The following is a 19761-nucleotide window of genomic DNA, read 5'->3' on the forward strand; positions in this document are numbered from 1 at the left end:
CACCTACCAGCAGTAAGCTCTTCACAAGTGTCTTAATCTCCCTCTTCTTCCCGTAAGGTGGGAGGGTATCTACAGTTACACCCTCAGTTTATCTTCAGTTCGAAACTGAGGTCCACACCTGGCCAAGATCAGGGTGAGGGGATGGGCTTTGTAGACTTGCCCCCCACCCCCCACCCCAAAGCTCTGTGCTCCAAGGCTTTCCTGTCTGGGAACCAGGAAAGGGTGGGGACAGGCAGGCAGCGAGCATCAAGGTGGAGGTGGAAAAGCTTCCCACCGAAAGACTGGTGGCGCGCTCTCTGGGCTGCCAGGGCCTGTGATTTGGACCTGCCAAGGTTTCTAGGGCATTGGTGAGTGTGGTCCTGGGGGTGCCTACATAGTACATGGACAGGTACATGAATGTGAGTCCATCCAACCAATTTTACATTTATTCCCTTCTACAGACCTTTATTGAACACCTACTGTGTACCACGCATTCAGATAAGAAACCATCGTCCCTGCCTGCAGGGAGCTCATCAGCTAATGGAAACACAATCTAGTGAAGGCCAATTGTTGAGGATACATCTGTGTGTGCATATGAGTGTGAGTGTGTGTGTTCATGACTGTGTGTGTCCACTGTGTGAGAGACTGTACATGTGAGGGCTTGCGAGGAGGTGACTGCACACATACACATGTATGTGTGAATGTGTAGGTGAGTACACAGGTCTGAATGTCATGAGCACATGGGCGATGAGTGCATATATGGAGGTGCACAGGCAGGTATAGAATGCACGGGTCTGCAGGACTGCGTGAGGATGGTGTGGGCATAGGTGAATGCATAAGCACATATATATGTGAGCTTGGGAGTGTGTGTATTCCTTTTTGTGTGTGTGCACACCTGCGACCCCCTCAAACCCACCTTTTGAGAATTCAAATGATGTCTCCACCTTGAACGTCCCGCTGCGTGCGGTCGGGGTCAGGCCACCTACTACTCCTCCCCTCCCCTTCCCCTAGGCCTCTGCAGAGAGAGAACCCCCCACTGGGGCAGAGGGAGGGGTGGGGTATAGACCAGGAGATGAAAGGCGGGCGGGCAGTGGGCATTATTGCTGATAAAAGCTGGGTAGGGAGCAGGGCACCGGGGAAGAAGCTGAAGCCGGAGGCAGGAGAAGATGGGCAAGAGAGTGAACCGTGAGAGGGGCCGCAGCCCAAGGGAGCCGCAGTGGGGACGACTCGAGCCCACAGCATGCGGGACGGACGCGCAATAGCGCGGCCCGGGCGCGGGGTAGCTGGGCGGGGTGGGGGATAGGCTTTGAGGGCCGGGACGCGCGGGAGCGTTTCCCCGTACGTTCTCCCTTCCCTCCTCTACCCTCCCGGAGACTGCGGGGAGGGCGGGCGCGGTTCCGGGGGGTGGGCGGGCTGGGCGGGGAGGAGGCGGGGCCGACGCACTGGCTTCTCGCAGCACCTCCCGCTAGCATCCAGAGGGAGCCGAGCCTCCGCCAGGTCTGCGGGCCGGACGCTGGAGCGCAGCGCAGCGCAACGCAGCCGTGTCTGTCCGCTGAGAGGGCTGAACTGGAAGCCGAGCGCTGCCGCGGGAGGCGGGTGATGGGGGCAGGTGCTGCCGGCTGCGCCATGGACGGGCCGCGCCTGCTGCTGCTGCTGCTCCTGGGGGTGAGTGCTAGCCGGAGGGGAGCCCGCTCCCTTTCCCGGGACCGGAACCCCAAGGAGTTCAGGTTTTCCCGAGGGAAAAGAGAAAAGAGCGTTGGGATCCCAGATGCTGGGGGTGGATGGCGGGAGAGGAGCGCCGATGCCAGTATCCACGGAGGAGCGCCTAAGGTTCTCACAACGAAGAGGCGACCCTGAGATTCAGGGTGGAGATGCGGACAAGAGGGGCGCACCTATGCGGGTCCTCATGTACCATGGGGGTGTGTGTGTGGAGGGGTCTCTCAGGAGGGAGTCGTGGGGCTCTCGGATGCCTGGGTTCTTCGGAAGAGGGCGCTTGAATGCTGGGAGCTCGAGGCGACTTTCCCCCTGAGCATCTTGATTTCTGGAGGGTCGTGGGACGGAACCCAGGCTAAAGAAGCAGGAGGAATGGGACGGGAACTAGAGAAGTGAGGAGAGAGTGTGGTTGGGGTGGGGAACGGGGGACGAGGGGATGGAACAATGTAAGAGGAGGATGGAGGGACTGGAGGCAAAGGGGACCGGGCATCGGACAATGAGGACCGGCCAGACAATGGGGGGGAGGGGCGTGGGAGGGGGAGGTTCGTGGAGGGGGGCTCTGTTGAAGAGAGAGAAGTGGGTTAGGGACGGCAGAAAAGGGACGACGGCGAGGGAGGTAGAGAGATGGAAGCAAAATGAAGGGACGGAGAAGGGAGAGCGGACCCCGACCTGTCCGCCAAGAGACAGTAGGACGAGAAGAGAGAGCTGAAGCACAGCTGCTTCCCGCGCGTCTCGCGCGCTCTTTCTCGCGGCCTAGCGGGGTCGGGGAATTGCGGCTTGGGGTCCGAGGCTGGGAAGGGAGTGCCCACTTCGCCGGGGCGAACCCGCTTCCCGGGTTCCCCCGCGGCTAGTGGGTTTCTCCTACGCACTTATTCTCGCGGTTTGAAGCAAAGCCACGGACCGGATGGGACGGAGCAAGCGTCGTCCGACGGGTTCTCGCCGCCACCACTTCTCGGGGTGCAGAGAGGCGGGACGCGCAAAGTGGGGACGGTCCCGGCAGCGCGCAGCCGGGGGTCGCGCAGGCGAAGGCAACCCGCAGGGGGCGCTGCGGCGCGAGGGCTGAACCATCGCAGCTCCCCGCGCGACTGGGGCTGCGCGCCGCACCCGCCACCCAGACCCCCAGTTAAGCGGCCCGAGCGCCGCGCTGATGATTGGCTCCGTTTCCGCGCCCAGGCGGGTCGGGATTCCGCCCGCGCCCCGCCCAGCTTTCGATGAAGGACGCCGGGCACCGAACAAGACGGAGGCGCTCAGGCGCCTCGGATTCTGTCTCGGCAAAGGACTGTGGGTCCTCGTAAGCATCGAAATCCGCCCGGTAGTTCTGACAAGACATTCAGGAGATGTGACCCGTTGTGTGGCCATGAAGGGAGTGCCCTGGAAGGTTTGGCAATGGAGGAGGTGTCCTCACTCTCCCTGCCATCTTCATCTCTCATCTGAGCATTGCGCTCCCAAATCCCCATTACAGACAAGGAGACTGAGGCTCTGGGAGATTAAACCAATTGGTCAAGATCCCACAAGCGAGTTGAGACAGAATCCTAGCTAGACTGCCCCTCACCTGATTCCCAGCTCAGTACTCCCCGTACCTCTTAAGGGGCAGCCCGGCGATCCAGCTCGGGATAAGAGCTGCGTGTCTCGGCGGCAGGCGGGCGTGACACCAGCCCCAGAGTCAGGCCGGCGGAATATGGGGGCTGGGATGGGCAGAGACCCCTTCCGGGCACTAGCCCCATCCCCGAAGCTCAGCCTGGTTTCCGTGGGATAGCAGTACCTCCGGCTTCGTCCGGAGATTTGGGAGTGACTGCGGGCACGTTTGCTGACTAACGCCACGGGTTAGAGATGCATCTCGTCTGGGGCGGGGGGGGGGGGCATGGAGGGGGGACTGGGGCGGCCAGTTGTGAGGATCCTGGAGGGGCGAGGGCATGGGCTCCGGATCTGGGCTGGAGAGTGTGCCCCGAATAAAGAAAAGGCGAGGAAGGAGGGGATCTGGGGGTGGAGGGCCTGGGGGCTCGGGAAGGTGGACCCAGCGCAGAATCTGTCGCCTGCAGCCCCTGCGGCTCTCGCCTCCGCCTTGCCGCGGGGCTGCTGTCTATGGGCTGGCGCTGCGCACCGCAGCGGTCCGAGTTTCTTCCTGGGCCGCGGCGAGAGTGCTGAAACCAGAGCGCGTCCCGGCGGGTCGGCTGGCGGGCCACGCCGGTAATGGAGGCACTCTGTCATTCAGACGTCTGTAACCGGAGCCGCCGGGTTGGCTAATGCGCCTAATAGGGATGCAGCGAGGGCAGCAAATGCGAGGACGGGAGCGGCCGGGTGGGGGAGGCGACGCCGGGAGGGAAGGGGTCCCCGCCTTGTTGTACCAGTCTGATCCCGTTCCCGCGCCTAGATTCTTCCCTGGGGGTGCGGGGTGGGGAAGCGGGAATAATAAAACTGGTTGAGTGCCTACCGTGTGCCACGCACTGCCCTGGGTAATTTCGCTTGTGTTATTTAATCCGTATAAGGCCCCAGCAGAGTAAATCTAGTTATTCCCATTTGACAGTTGAGGGAGCTGAATCTCCCTAATCTTCAGGCACGAAACCAAGCCCCCCAGTTACTATGTGGTGGCGCCCTTGTTGGAACCCAGGATGCTTGGCTTGGAGTTTACTCTTTCCTCCTTATGCCAGGCATACCCCCACCCAACCTTCCAGATCACGGAAGGACACGTGGCCTTGAACCACCACTGGACCTGGAGGTTACATCGTGTCCTATGCTCCTGGCACCACAAATTTAGAACTGAGCCCCTTCACCGCCCACTCAGACCCCTGCCCCCTTTCAAAGTCTTTATGCATCCTCCTCCTCAGTAATTAGCTCTTGTCTCCGACCCCAAATCCACCCCATCTAAAGGAGTGGGGGACATGTGCCAGTGCCTCCCCAGGGCTTGCATGGGTCTCAAAAGACCCTTTGCATATTTGAAAACTCGCCAACCCCATGATGGTGGCCAATGGCTCCATTCACCTAAGGAACCTTTTGCTGAAGCTGTTGTGAATGGATAGGACTCATCACACTGAAGCCTTCCTATAGTTTCAAATTCTCTCAACTATTTTGGTGTATTTTCTGTTTTGTCCAGTTTTTAAAATTTAATTATTAAAAGTCAATTCAGGACTTCCCTGGTGGTGCAGTGGTTAAGAATCCGCCTGCCAATGCAGGAGATACGGGTTTGAGCCCTGGTCCATGAAGATCCCACATGCCGCGGAGCAACTAAGCCCGTGCGCCACAACTACTGCCTGCTCTCTAGAGCCCGCGAGCCACAACTACTGAGCCCGCCTGCCACAACTACTGAAGCCCGTGTGACTAGAGCCCATGCTCTGCAACAAGAGAAGCCACAGCAATAAGCCCACGCACCACAGCGAAGAGTAGCCCCCACTTGCTGCAACTAGAGAAAAGCCTGCGTGCAGCAATGAAGACCCAATGCAGCCAAAAGTAAATTAAATACATAAATAAATTTATTTTTAAAAAAAGTCAATTAACCGAAGGCTATTTCCACCTTAGTTTCTAGAAAGCCTGGATATGGCAACCCCCCCCCAAAAATTGCAAACATTCTAAACAATGGAATAAGTGTAATAAGTATAACTTTCAGACAAATGTGCCTATCATTTTGATAAGTTGATCATTTTGGAGCAATTAGCCTGAATCCTAGTCATCCCTCCCTGCTTCCCAAGATTGCCTGGCCTTGGACCCACAGAGGCTGCGGCCAGATTGGTGCATCAGGCCACTTAGCAGAATGACCTAGGTGGGCCTCAGTTTCCACAGCTGTCAGACAGGGGATGAAGGCAATCCCTCAAGTCTTTCCTCCTCGGCTTCTGGAGCAGTTGTTCGAGGTGATATTTCCTCTCCCTCATGGGACTGTGGCTCATCTCAGGAGTCACGGACGATGTCTCATTGGAAACTCTTAGTTTAGTGCTCAGTCAGTAGTTGAATTAGTTAGCAGTTCTCCATCCTCCTTTGGTCCCCATACCCTCTTCAGACGCTTCTTGGTGGGTCTCTCTTCATTTCTATCCTGCCTACTCTGAGATGGTTTCCCCTGTTTGGGGATGGCTCAACTCTCCTCTGCCACTACCTACCCCCCGGCTCACCAGCTCACTCTCCCTAAGACAAGACACTTCTTTGGGGCTTCCCTGGTGGCGCAGTGGTTGAGAATCTGCCTGCTAATGCAGGGGACACGGGTTCGAGCCCTGGTCTGGGAGGATCCCACATGCCGTGGAGCAGCTGGGCCCGCCTGCCACAACTAGAGAAAGCCCTCGCACAGAAACGAAGACCCAACACAGCAAAAATAAATAAATTAATTAATAAACTCCTACCCCCAACATCTTCTTTAAAAAAAAAAAAGATACTTCTTTGATAACCAACATTTATCGAAATCCAACTATGCATCAGACAGATTTGCATAAATTATTTCTTTTAATTTTCACAGAAACCTGGACAGTAGGTATCACCAACCCAACGTTTTAGGTGGGAAAACTGAGGCTTAGAGAGATTGAGAATTTACCCCAAGTAGCATACTACTAAGTGGCAGATCTGGAATGTTTTGAAATAGAAAACAAAACAAGCACAGGAAACACATGGTTACTAATTATGTGGCCTGGACTCCCAAGTGCAAGACTTTGGAGAAGAGAGAGGACCACGGGCTGCAGCAGGGAGAGCAGGCTTTGAGAAGAGGGGCTTGCGCGAGGCTCCCACTCTGCCCACAACTGCCACAGTCAGATTGCCTCAGTTATCTGGAGCCCAGGTCTCTACTGACCTCAACTAACTGGAACACAGCCAAAAGCCACAGAAGACCTTGGAAAAGAGGAAAGAGGGGTCCCAAAGTGAATAAACACTCATTTATTTAATGCCTCCCGCAACTCTCTGAGGCAGGTACTGTCATGGTTACCTAATGATGAAGAAACTGAGGCACAGAGAAATTCAAAACCTGTCCCAGGTCACCCAGCTCTAAGCTGTGAACCAGGATTCAGAGCAATGAAGGCAGCTGAGGAGGAAGGTAGACTTTTTACTCTGAGAACGGCCCCCTCCTGGTTCCCATACTCCTTACACTCACTTTAATCACCTTCCTCCCAGGGCTAGTTACACACTTTCTAAAATTCAATTAGACCTAATAAATAAGACTGGGGAGGGCCGCTCCGGTCACACTGGCAGCAGGAAGAACTGAAAACTGATACTTTAACAGGAAGGGAGGAGGCAGAAAAAACTATAAGAAAAGCTGACAGGAGAACTCTCTTGACAAAGGTGTGGTAATTTGGGATAAAGAACACAGGGCTCCGCTGCACTGCATCCCAGAATACTCACGGATGTAAATATTGAGTCCCTGAGTCATGGGGAAACCGTGAAGGTACGTTCCAGAGACAGAGGAAGGTGCAGCCCCCGTGGTTAAAGTGAAAACATTAGGTGAGAAGAACAGCAAAGCCATGACTTTCCAGAAACTCAGGTATCCAGAAAGTCAGGCCCTGGAGTTCTAGTTAATTGAGGCCATATTGTGTTATGTTCTTAAATTCCATAAGTATACATGTTGGGTCCCTAATACGTGTCAGGTACCGTCTCAGGCACTGAGGTGACCACAGTCCCTGCCTTCAGTGACCTGAGAGTCCAGTGGGGGACTCTGTAGAGTGTCAGACCAGACAAGAAGAGTGAACAGGGGGGACATGTGACAGGGCAACTCTGCCTGATTTGTCAGATCAGGGAGGGGCTGGGCCACAGGACCACTTCCCTGATGAAGTGACATTTAAGCAGAGCCCTGAAGGATGAAAAGAAATCTGAACAGACCTTTCTGGAACCTTGCTCACCTCCTGGGGGAAAGCCTGTATCTGGGACTACCCCCCGCCCCTAGGCTTCTGGTCTACAGATGTTCCCAGCACTGTGTTCCTGCCACCTGGGAGGAGATGGTGGCAGCACCCAAGGTTCCCCTCCTTTGCTGCCTGCACCCTCCCCACCGGTTTCTTGAGGACCATAGGCTGCCTCCTAGACTGATCCAACCTGTCCATCCCCCTGCCTCCACCAAACCCTACTGAGACCTCAGGATATTAGAAAGGACTGAAGGGAAAGGAGTGTTTTGGGCCATGATCTGGCCAACATGGAAGCAGAGAAATGCCCAAAATTACCCTTACAGCTCCTCTCGAGTCCCATGATCCAAGAGACCATACTTCCTCTGAGCATCAAATGGGAGCTACGCGGTCTGGAGCCAGGGAAACAGGCTTTGGAGTTTTATTAGACATTAAGATTTTTTTTAAGGAACAGAAATATAAAGCAATCTGCCAGCAACCCCTCCCTCTAGGGAATCTGGTGCTAAATCCTTCCATCCATGAGCAAAGATGCCTCGGCGGCGGGAATCTGACTCTCCTTTCCCCTGTTTGCAGTGTTGTTCCCACTGGCTGCATGGGGCGCAGGGAGAGGGGAGGGCTGGTGGCCGGAAATCAAACCCTGGGGGAGCGGGGTTGCTGGGTGGTGAGAGCAGCCACTTTCTCATATTGGTAACAGGCGTACTTTTCTCCAGTCTTGGCGCCAGACTCTCGATGACCGGCTGGTCATTTGCTTTGGCCCTGAGCTGTCTCCATCTCTATCGGTCTAGAGAGATGAAGACTCAGAGCAGGAAAGCCGAGAAGGTCAGAACTCCCAGAGCAGAACCAGGATTTGAACCCAAGGTCCCACCCCTCTGCTTCTGTTCTTGGACACCTCCCATTTGATACTTAATATGTGGAATGGTAGGATTAAGGGTGAGGAGTAGAGCCCCGCTAGACTTTGATAGAAAAAGACTCCCCTCTGGGTAGACGCATCCCTGGAGATGTGCAGCTTAGCAAGTGGCATTTGGGCTAGATTTCAGCTTCTAGTTGGCCCCTTGGCTGGGAGCCCTGTGTAAGCTGCAACCTGCCTGCTGGGTCCTGACTGCTGCCCAAAGGCCCTCTGCTGGGCCTCAGGTTGCCTTCCCCACATGGTGTATCCTTGGGATTCCAGGAGTTACTGTAACCCCAAGATGAACTTTGCAGAAGGTCAGCATCTGAAGCTCTGATCTCACACCCCTAGCAGCCTGCAGGGCCGTGCTCTCCCGCTCTGCCTTTCTTCCCCATCAGCTTTCAAGTGGCAAATGCCTCCCTAGTGAGCTCATCCCAGCCCAGGTGGTTCCAATAGAAGGCTGCAGGAGGGGGTGTTTGCTCCCTCGGAGTCCACCCTGTCCCCTTTCCCTTGCCAGTCTGACCTTCTGATCTTCCTCCATCCAGGTGTCCCTTGGAGGTGCCAAGGAGGGGTGCCCCACGGGCCTGTACACCCGCAGCGGTGAGTGCTGCAAAGCCTGCAACCTGGGCGAGGGCGTGGCCCAGCCTTGCGGAGCCAACCAGACCGTGTGTGAGCCCTGCCTGGACAGTGAGTATAGGGTGTCCGGTGGGGCGAGGGGAGCGGAATGGAAGGGGGGGGCAAGGGGGCTGGAGGGCATGCCCAGTAGAGGCCTTCCAAGTGCTCTGCGCCCTGGCAGGGACTCCTGCCCACAACCGTATGGGTGCCAGAAGTGGGTCTGACCCAGCATAGGAGGCAGAGAGGGGAAGCTCAGAATGGATGAGGGAAGTATGCGGAGGGAGGAGGGGGACCAGATGGGGGATCCCCAGGCTGTGCCCCTTCCCAGCCCCCAAGTAGAGAGGCCTGGTAGAAGAGTGTGGCCAGGAGGGAGGAGTAGCTGATGCTAAAACCAGCTAAAAATATCATCTGCACTGCAAAATCGATGGCTGCCACTTACCCTTGGTGCGTTTGTGGGGAGGGGAGGAGGGTCAAATCCTGGCTGCCCTGGACACTGACCTTGGGGGATCCTGGGAGGGTGTGGCTAACCCTCCCCCCGGGGCCAACTGTTCTCCGGCTCTGACGGGGGGGAAGCAGAGCTTTCCCCAGGCAGCAGGGACGGCGGTTGGAGCACCACAGGGATGTCCTTACTGGGGGGTGATGTCGGGTGCGAGAGGGGGAGGGGCGCTGTGGCCATTCCTACCTGGGATTTCCTTGGGGAGGGCAGAGAACCCCATCTTCCAGAGGTGCTGGATGAGGGAGGCAGGAAGATGGCAGGTCTGGGGTCTGAAATTCTTTGCTCTTGACCCAGGAGTTTCATCTCTGCTGGATTCACTCCGCCCCTTCTGTTGCTTTCAGGCCATGGGCCCTTTTCCTGACTCTGCCTGGAAACCTTTCCTGTTGACAGTTAGATCTTGCCTTCTACCTGGCACTCAATGCCCACCTGGAGGGCCAGTGGGAACTCTACCCAGATTGTTCTTTAATCATGTTGGGGACAAGGCTACAGGAACTGGGAACTCTGAACGCCCCCGCCAGCCTGTCTTACCTTTGAATGCCTCACCGCCACCACCGCTACCTCGAGGCACCTCACTGCACACAGCCCATCTGTCCTGCAGGCAGCCCCAACTCCTTGGTGTCCCAAACACTCTGTTGTCCTACTTCTGTACTAGTGGATCCTGTAACTCCATCCCCCAGAGGAGGGATGCCAGGTAGGGAGGCTGGACATCCCATAATGCCTTTGCTACCTTGCCATCTGGCCGCCTCCCTGGTCCTGGCCTAACAGGGTTTCTTTCCATCCCAGGGCAGGGTTAGCCAACCATCAGCTACCCTGGAACCTCCCACGTTTGCCTCTCTTATTTCCTAGACTCCACCCAGGGCCTCTTCTCTTTGGACCCGAAGTCTCCCAGGATGGGACCCCAGTCCCTTCTGTCAAAACAAGCGGTGGGATAGAAGAGGCTGAGAGAGGGCATCGCTGGGGAAGGGGAGGGGAGACAGGAGCAGAGACCAGCTCGGAATGCTCCCTCCCACTTCCACCCTCTGCTCCCCTCCCTTTCCCCCTTCCCCCTCACCCCCCTCCCCGCACCCCAGCTGTGTTAACAGGCTGCCTTTACAAGTCCGCTTTATGGGATGGAGACCCCAGTGGACTTTCCCTCTATCCTCAAAACGTTTCCGCAAGGAAACCCATTAAGCTCCTGCCTTCATTCTCTGCCCAAAAAAGACCACATTTTCCCCACCCCCCAAAACCCTCTCCCAGGAGTTTGCTGCTAATTTTCTGTATTTTCCCATGGGCAGGGCCCTCCCCTTCCCCTCCCATGTGACTAGACCCACCCCTGCTGCCACATGCCACCCAGATAGGAGCCTCTGGTATAAATTGGACCTCCTGCCTTGGCTGTTTTGGTTTGGAAGTCCTTTCTGATGTCTGACTAATATCCCTGCTACTGAAGTTCATTGAATTGATCATTGCCCACCCCAGGGGGCCCAACATTTACAGGATCCCTGCTGTGTGTCACGTGCTACTGAGGAATTTCACTTATTCCTCATCACAACCCTGTGAGTGGAGACATTATTCCCTGTTTTACAGAGAAAGAAAAAAGCTCAGAGAGGTTAAGTAAAACACCGAGAGTCACACAGCTAATAAAGTGATGGAAGCAGGTTTTGAATCCAGATCTGCCTGATGCCTAGGAAGAGAAACACAGGAGTCCCTCTGCCAGAACTGACTTGAAACTGAAGTCTTCCTCCAGGCCCATCTCTGTCTTTTCTTCTCTTCCCCCCCAACTGCTGCCCCTTTTACTTCTCTGCTTTTTCCTTCTTTGCTTCTGCAGTTCCAACCCCAGCCTCCAAGATAATGACCCTGTGCTCCATCTTGTCTCTTGATGGCATTAAAGAAAGTTAAGATAGGACCCCCACAGCGAGCCTCGATTTCCGTCCATGGGGATCCCAATCTCTCTACCCGTTTCCACATTCTGAGCAATCCTCCCTCCCCAGTTCTCAGGTTCTAAATCTGTGCTCTTCCTGCCGTGGGAGCAAGGATACATCCTCTTGGATTCAATTTGGCATGGAGTTCTCCACCCTGGGCTGGAAGGGGTGAAGAAGATCTGGCTCTGTGCCTTCCCCACTCTTTGCACAAGGCGGAGAGGACCCTGGCATCCCTCCCCTTATTCTGGAGCTCACATCCATTAATTAAGAGAGCATGAATCAAGAGTGAGCTTGGAAATCTTCCCTTCATGTCCTTTGAAAGAGCAGAGGACGATATATGCAAGTCCTCCCTTCCTTCTAACTTCAATCCCTCCTGCAGTACCTTTCTTGCCAGGAGTCCCATCCCTGCCCTCTAGAGCCAAGACCTTCAGCAGCTGGGGTAGCGCCACGGGTGGGAAATTCTGTTGTCTATCCCTAGTCACTCCCATTCAGGCCACACCTGAGCTCCCACCTGTGCAGAGAGGCATGGGAGGGCAGCTGAGGTGGGAGCCTGCCTGGTGAAGGCCGGCTCTGCCCGGGCTGGGTTCACAGCTTAACTCTGGCCTGTGGGGAGGGCTGGGTGGGAACCACTCTCAGATTATTCCTCAGTCATGCTGGGAACTCTCTAATAGAATCCGCCAAGAAATTTACCGGCACCAGCTGGGTTACCCCCTGAAACCTCAGCACCAACGCTTCCGGGGCCTGGAGCACCGGGCTCCTGGCCCCCTTCCTCCTTCCCAGTCGGGTGCCACCAGCTTTCACACACCGGGGATCCGGGCCCGGAGGGAAAAGCGGGGGAGTCAGTGAGGGGGCGAGGTAGAACGAGGGTGTCCCGGGATGCGGCGGGAAGGCCTCCAGCCCCTGCGTCCCAAGTGCCCCCAGGGCAAGCGGCTAGACGCGGGGCGCGGCTCCCCCCGCACGTCCGTCTGTCCTCAGGCGTGACCTTCTCGGACGTGGTGAGCGCCACGGAGCCGTGTAAACCGTGCACCGAGTGCGTGGGGCTGCAGAGCATGTCGGCGCCCTGCGTGGAGGCCGACGACGCCGTGTGCCGCTGCGCCTACGGCTACTACCAGAACGAGACGACGGGCCACTGCGAGGCGTGCCGCGTGTGCGAGGCGGGCTCGGGGCTCGTGTTCTCATGCCAGGACAAGCAGAACACCGTGTGCGAGGAGTGCCCCGACGGCACGTACTCCGACGAGGCCAACCACGTGGACCCGTGCCTGCCCTGCACGGTGTGTGAGGACACGGAGCGCCAGCTGCGCGAGTGCACGCGCTGGGCCGACGCCGAGTGCGAGGGTGAGCGTCGGGGCTGCGGGGTGGGGGTGGGGGGCGCCCCGGGGTCCGCAAGGGTCTGCCGTGGCCTGCGGGGCCAGTGGACACCCTCCCGATCCTTCCCACCAATGGACCCTATCCACTGTTTACCCTTTGGGGCTGTTTGTTAAGCCATCCTCATCCTCCCGATCCTTCCCACCAATGGACCCTATCCACTGTTTACCCTTTGGGGCTGTTTGTTAAGCCATCCTCATCCTCCCAGGCCACACTCATTTCCCAGGGCTTTGTTAATCTGTGGCTGCCGGCTGGGAATTGGACGGGTGGTAGATGAGCGGCACGAATAGGACAGATAGGACACGTCTGATCCTTGAGGCAGACTCTCTGCACTGGAGAAGGGGGTCTGAGGACCCTCAGGAGTTGGGACCTTTTGTCTCTGAGGCCCATAGTGGTTTATGGCTCTGGGACCTGGGATGGAGTCTGCCCTGTCACTTACTATCTGAGCGACGTCAAGGAGGTCACTTCAGTTTCTGGACCTCAGTTTCCTCGCTGCACGCGGTTTCCACTGTTGCTGTGGGTTTGGGCCGGGGGCTGGCTCACTTCAACTTGTGGGGGAGGGGTCAGCAGTCACTGGTACAGTTTAGTCAAGGACGAAGTTAGACCCAGGGAACACTAAGGAGGTCGTGCGGACAGGGGCTTTGGGACAGATAGAGGCGGAACAGCAAGCCTGGGGCTTGTGAGCCCGAGGATGAGGCAGGTGCACATGGAGGGCCCTCAGCTTCCTGGGTGGTTGGGAGCTGGGTGTGCCCTCCTTAGCCAGAAGGGGCAGTTCCTGGGATGGGAGGAGGAAGCACTGTGGCAGTCAGGGCAGAACCGTTTTGGTTCCTGGTTGGTGACATCCATCTTGGGGGAGAGATTGACAATGCCTTTACTTTCTATCCCCCGTTCAGCTGTTTCCCCTTGGGGCCTAACCCTCAGGGTGCTCTCACTCCGAGCAGGCAGTGCAGTGCCTCCTTCAGGAGCCCTAAGTTGGACGGGACAGAGACAGCCTTTGCCTCAGTCTGATGAGGGAGACGCAGTCCCAGCACTTAGTTCCCAAGAGATCCCCCCATTCTGATGGGGGCAGCACAGCCTCTGCCTTCAGTCAGCCCCCAGTTGGATGGGAGAGATAGGTCCCCTGCCGTGGGGAGCCTGCAGTCTGACACACGCATGCCTGCCTTCCACATCCTGTGATCTCTGGCGCAGGGAGCTCAGGGTGCAAAGGGCCGTTAAGCTGGACTGAGGCCAGGCGTGTGTGTGAAGCTTGCTCCATTGGGATGTGGGGTCAGGGTGGAGAAGTGGGGTGCAGAACGTCGTGGTTCCGGTGGCCACTGCCCTGGGCCAGGAGACAGGCAGGTAGCGTCAGGCGCAGGGCAGAGGAGGGAGGGAGTTTCAGCGCCTGCAGCAGGCAGGTGGGTGGCACGCTTTTGTGGGCAAGTCGGCACCAGCTAGTGGGGGGGACTTAGGGGTGCGGTTAGAGCAAAGAAAGGTGCTGGCTGGGGGAGGGGTGGGCTCTGCCTTTTGGCGTTCCTTCCAGATACCACTCTACTTTCCCAGACACCCTGAAGGGGTGCGTTTATCCCTGCCCCTCTTCCCCTCACCCTCTAGCCTCTGAACGGGTAAATGTCAGCTCCAGGGCAGAGGGAACATTTCAGGAAATGGAATTTGATTTGTGGTGGCTTGGTTGCCCCCCTCCCCTCCACTGCAGGGTACTTCCTTGCATAAACGCTTCCGGTGTCAACATGGTGACTCACCCACCCTGGGGGCAGAACCTGCCCCCCTCCCCAAGCAGAAAAAATTGGATTTAGGAGTAGTAACCTGGCCCCTCTTTCCACCCCCAAGTCTGACAGCTCCCATTCTGGAAACGGCTGTCAGGACCTGCCAGGGCTTAGTGGGTTGGAATGCTAGTGGACACAGCCACATCTGGATCTCATCCCCACCCCCAAACAGGGCGGGGGATCGGAGAGACGAGGAGAAAGCGCCCTGGAAGGCGCTGTCTTCAGCCTGGGCCGTCTCTCGGCTTTTCCCCACTGCTCTCAAATCTCTGTGATGCCTGATTTCGGTGACCCTCCACCCAGCCACGCCTTCAGCCTCTGGGTTCGGGTCAGCTGAGCAGAGCTGTACCTTAGCCTCGGGGCTTAGGCTGCCCCTCCAGCTGGCCCAGTCCCCTAGCCGGGCAAGAGAAGACCCTCCCCGGGCCAGCGCCTTGTCTGGGGCTGCCAGAAGGAGGGCTGTGTTTCCTCCACTCCCTGCCCCACCTCTTCCACGCCTTCCTTCCCAGGACTGAGATGGGGGAGGGGTGGGATAGGGCAGCAGATGGCAGCCCCCTCCCAAATGCCAACCAGATGGATTCCAGATTCACATGTGGGGACCTTACTCCTCAGAATGTGCTGAAAATGGGGGCCTTTGAAGCATCTTTGCCTTGAGCCAAGGAGGCCTAGGAAACCGGTGGGCAGTTTCGACTCCAGCTTGGGTGGGCAAACTGGGGGCTAGGTGAGGCAGAGCTGGGGAGCAAAGTGCCTGCCCTTCACCCCATCAGCTTGTCCTGTCTGCTTTCCCTCCCTGCTCCAGGCGTGGGAAGCGAGGAAGGAAGGGGTAGGCAACTTTGCCCAGACAGGTACCCCCAGGTCGTCCAGAGTCCACAACCCCAGGTACTGCCCCCGGCTGGGTGGCAGAATGGAAAATCCCACCCACTTGTGCCAGGGGCTGCTGGGTCCCCTGCCAGGGAGGCTGGCAGTGCCCAGCTGGCATGAGAGAACCTAGGCGGGTGGCAGGGCAGTCTCCCTCCCCTGAGGCAGTGGCAGTGCCTGCTCTGTGGGCCCTCTCTCCACCAGCAGTGCTCGACCTTCCCAAGTTGGGTTTGGGCTATCTGACACTGTCATCTCTGGGTGGCAAGATCAGACGGGGTGGGGGCCACGCAGGGCAGGAAATAGAGGCTAGCCACTATCCACAGACCAGCTAGAGGGAAGCAAGCCAGCTGGGCACCTCCTCACCCTGCCCGAGCCTAGAGCCAGGACACCAGAGACTAGAAAGGAGGCTGGATGCCAATTCTCAGGGGCCGGTGCCGGGGAAGGTACCCCTCTGCCGGACCTGATTACCCTCATCCTTCTTTAGGACAGGGGTGACTGGCGCCACTGGGGCAACCTGTGGCCAGAGAAATTACACATTTCCCTAGCCTGATTCCAGCTGGAGGCGTCCTAGGGCCCACTCTCTTCTTTGTGTGTTTACCTCCATGCTGGGTTTTTGGGTACCCAGGGTAGGCAGAGTAGAATTCTAGGATCACAGTTATACCCAAGATGGAAGGGAACTTAAAGACCGTCTCTTTTCATATCCTCATTCATGGGGAAGTTGAAGCCCTGAGAGTTGAAGGGACTGGTCCAGAGTCACACAGCAAGTCAGTGGCAGAGCCGAAGGGGACCCAGCGCTCCCGATTCTTAGGCCCTTGCTCTTCTCCACCATCGTGACATCATACACCCAATCCCAGCCCTCTCTCCTGTGTGTAGCCGCTGGACATACAAGCATCTGGGGCAAGGAGGGGGCTGGGGGAGAAGCTCTGAGGGTCAGAGCATAGGAGGGGGCGGGGGGAGTGGGCCCTCACTCCTGTAGCCCTTTCTCCCAGAGATCCCTGGCCGTTGGATTACACGGGCCACGCCCCCGGAGGGCTCAGACAGCACAGACCCCGGCACCCAGGAGCCTGAGGTACCTCCGGATCAAGACCTCGTAACCAGCACGGTGTCAGATGTGGCGACCACAGTGATGGGCAGCTCCCAGCCCGTGGTGACCCGAGGTACCACCGACAACCTCATCCCTGTCTACTGCTCCATCCTGGCTGCTGTGGTTGTGGGCCTCGTGGCCTACATCGCCTTCAAGAGGTGAGAGGGGGAACGGGAGCCAGGGAGCCAGATCTTTACCCTCAAGGAGGGCTTTGCTGCGACCATGACCTGAAAACGCACACACTTTTTTTTTTTTTTTTTTTTTTTTTTTGCGGTACGCGCGCCTCTCACTGTTGTGGCCTCTCCCGTTGCGGAGCACAGGCTCCGGACACGCAGGCTCAGCGGCCATGGCTCACGGGCCCAGCCGCTCCGCGGCATGTGGGATCTTCCCGGACTGGAGCACGAACCCGCGTCCCCCGCATCGGCAGGCGGACTCTCAACCACTGCGCCACCAGGGAGGCCCCGCACACGCGCTTTTAACTCAACCCCAAACCAAGCTCATCCTCACTTACCATCAGCTTCCCCACTCCAGGGTGTGGCAGGTCAACAGGAGGTACGGAAGGGGATCGTCCCTGTCCTGTCCTGGTGCCAGCACCTCCCCGCCCCCATTCTTCTGCCCCACCTGCCTCCCTGCACACAGAGCTTCCTTTACCAGCAGCTTGTGTCCTCATTCCCTGAACCCCGTTACCTGTGTGTACGTGTGCGTGTATCTCTTCCTTCCCACGTCACACGTGGGGTCTGATGGCGCCCATAGCCAGAAATGCGGGATGTGGATAAGTCCTAGGATGCGTTGTAAACGTTTAAGTGCATTTTCCATTCTTAAAAAAAAAAAATCATCAAAGTAATAACGTGCTTATTGAGGAAAATGCAAAGAAGACCAATGTCTTGTAAAGCAAAAAGCAGTAAAGCCTCCTTTCATCTCCCCAAATCCTACCCTGTCCTCCTGGGAATCTGTCTGGAATGGATCCCTTGCAGCCATTTTCTATGCATTTGTAAACACGTGTGTGGAAAACCTATTCGTACACGTGCAGGGTTTTGTTTTTTTTAAAGCATCAATGTGATCACATTATACATAGTCTACATCTTACTCTTTCCGTTCATCTCCCTCGGGAGAGCTTTCCTCAGAGCATATAGATAATCTGATTATTTATAATTGCTCGTTCAGTAATACGGGCGGATCATAATTTATGTAACCAGTCTCCTATCGATGGCCATTTGCTTTGTTTTTCATTTCTTCTTATTGCTTATAACAGCAGAGGGAATCCGTGTGCATACCCCTGCACACACGTGGGGGCACTTTAGAAGGGTAGCCTGGGAAAAGTGGAGCTCCAGGAAGGCATTTATTTGTGCACCATTCATCCCATGGACATTTACTGAATACCGGCCGCACACACCAAGCCCTGGGTGCCTCTCTGCCCTCACGGCGTTTCCGGTGTGGGCCAGGGGCAGATAGGTAGAGGAAGGAGAGCCTCCCGTGGCGCGCGGGGTTACAGACGGGCACCCCCTGGGCTCCCGGCACCCACACGCCAGAGCACAGATACCTCAGCGGCGTGGCCCGTGCGCCCCTCAGCCCCGTGACTGGGGCTGTCCTCTGGTTCCAGGTGGAACAGCTGCAAACAGAACAAGCAAGGAGCCGACAGCCGGCCCGTGAACCAGACGCCCCCACCCGAGGGAGAAAAACTGCACAGCGACAGCGGCATCTCTGTGGACAGCCAGAGCCTGCATGACCAGCAGTCCCACACACAGACAGCTGCAGGCCAGGGTAAGCAGTGGGGCCGGGCGGCGGGCCGGGGGGGCGAGGCAGGGAGAACGGGGGTGGTTAAGCTTAGGCTATAGGAGGGATGGCAGAGGGGCTGGCTGCGGGCTGCTGTGTGGAAGGATGGGAGAGGCGGGCTGAGGGCATGGGTAGGAGAGGCTCTTTCCGGTGGGGATGACTTGGGAAACGGAAGCTTTGACAAATCGGAGCATCTAGACTCATCCAGCTAATTGTCCCCCAGGGCTAATCACTCCCCAAAGTGGCTGCAATTAGCCTCCTGCCCAGGACTTCTGGGGAACAAGTAGTTAATTATGTCCCCTAATCGGTGGCCCATAGCCCAGCTCCAGTACACTTGCTGCAATTGAGTCTGAGATCAGAAGTCCTGTCTCCTGAGCCTTGATTAATTGCTGGGGGCGGGAGGGAGGTAGTGGGCAGGGAGGAGGTTAGGTTGTAGGGATGGTTCTGGAGCTGTGGGTGAGTCAGCATCCCCCAGGTGCCTCCACAGCCCTGCCCACATCCACGACTGCATCTCGGGCATCCCTCTGCTTCTAGACCCTCGGGTCCTCCCCAGATCGGGAGGAGAAATGCCTCAGCCCTTCTTGGGTCTTACTCCAGGCCCCCACTCCCACGGTGGGGGAAAGGGTGTCCCGCGGGTAGCGCCTGACTCCCCCTGGGTTCTTGGCAGCCCTCAAGGGTGACGGAGGCCTCTACAGCAGCCTGCCGCTGGCCAAGCGGGAGGAGGTGGAGAAGCTGCTCAGTGGCTCTGCGGGGGACACCTGGCGGCATCTGGCCGGTGAGCTGGGTTACCAGCCTGAGCACATAGACTCCTTCACCCAGGAGGCCTGCCCGGTCCGCGCCCTGCTGGCCAGCTGGGCCGCCCAGGACAGCGCCACCCTTGACACCCTCCTGGCCGCCCTGCGCCGCATCCAGAGAGCCGACATTGTGGAGAGCCTGTGCAGCGAGTCCACGGCCACGTCCCCGGTGTGAGCCGGCCCGGGAGCCCCTGCCCTGCCCCCACATTCCGAAGACTGATGTTCCAGCCAACCCCACAGGCCAGCGTCAGAGCTGCGCGCCTCTGGGCAGGGCCTCGGAGCCCAGGCCCCCAAACCACAGCCCTGTCACTCTCCTGTGTGGCCCCATCACTTCCGATCACACTCCCTCTCCAGCGCCAGAAGTGCCCCTGCCGCCTCTCCCACCCTGCCCTGCCCTGTCGCCATCTCAGGCCTCCTGCCGCCGTCTCCCCCCACTTCTAGGGGGGCCAGCCCCTCCCACCTTAGCAGGTTGTCATATATGGGGGGCTGACACCAGGGATGGTGTTGAGGGCATGACAGGGTCCCAGAGACTCAGAGGGAGAGACTGAGGAACCAGAGCCGTGGGCTCTGCACTGTGATCTTGGGGAACGAGGGAGCACCTTCGTGGCCTCAACCTCCCTCATCCCCCCTCCCCCCTCCCCTCTGGCCTAACAGGAAGAGGATCAGAGGTTTGATAGAGCTGGAAGAGGGGCTTGAAATCTAGTCCATCCCCCTCATTTTACGAACAGCAGAGTGAGGCCCAGAGAGA

The 19761-nt window shown here is 57.5% G+C and overlaps 1 protein-coding gene across 1 annotated transcript; it reads left to right on the forward strand.

Moving 5' to 3' along the window:
• Positions 1 to 1578: 1578 nt before the first annotated feature.
• On the forward strand, positions 1579 to 19500 carry NGFR (nerve growth factor receptor; the record flags this gene model as incomplete). Its single annotated transcript, XM_082678725.1, has 6 exons — positions 1579 to 1644; positions 8922 to 9063; positions 12361 to 12720; positions 16352 to 16604; positions 18047 to 18207; positions 18887 to 19500. 6 exons carry the CDS (start codon positions 1579 to 1581, stop codon positions 19186 to 19188), a joined length of 1284 nt encoding a protein of 427 aa, XP_082534851.1. The 3' UTR covers positions 19189 to 19500.
• Between the last annotated feature and the right edge of the window lie 261 nt (positions 19501 to 19761).

Source organism: Grampus griseus, assembly GCF_964374135.1.
Source record: "Grampus griseus genome assembly, chromosome: 20".
NCBI lineage: Eukaryota > Metazoa > Chordata > Mammalia > Artiodactyla > Delphinidae > Grampus > Grampus griseus.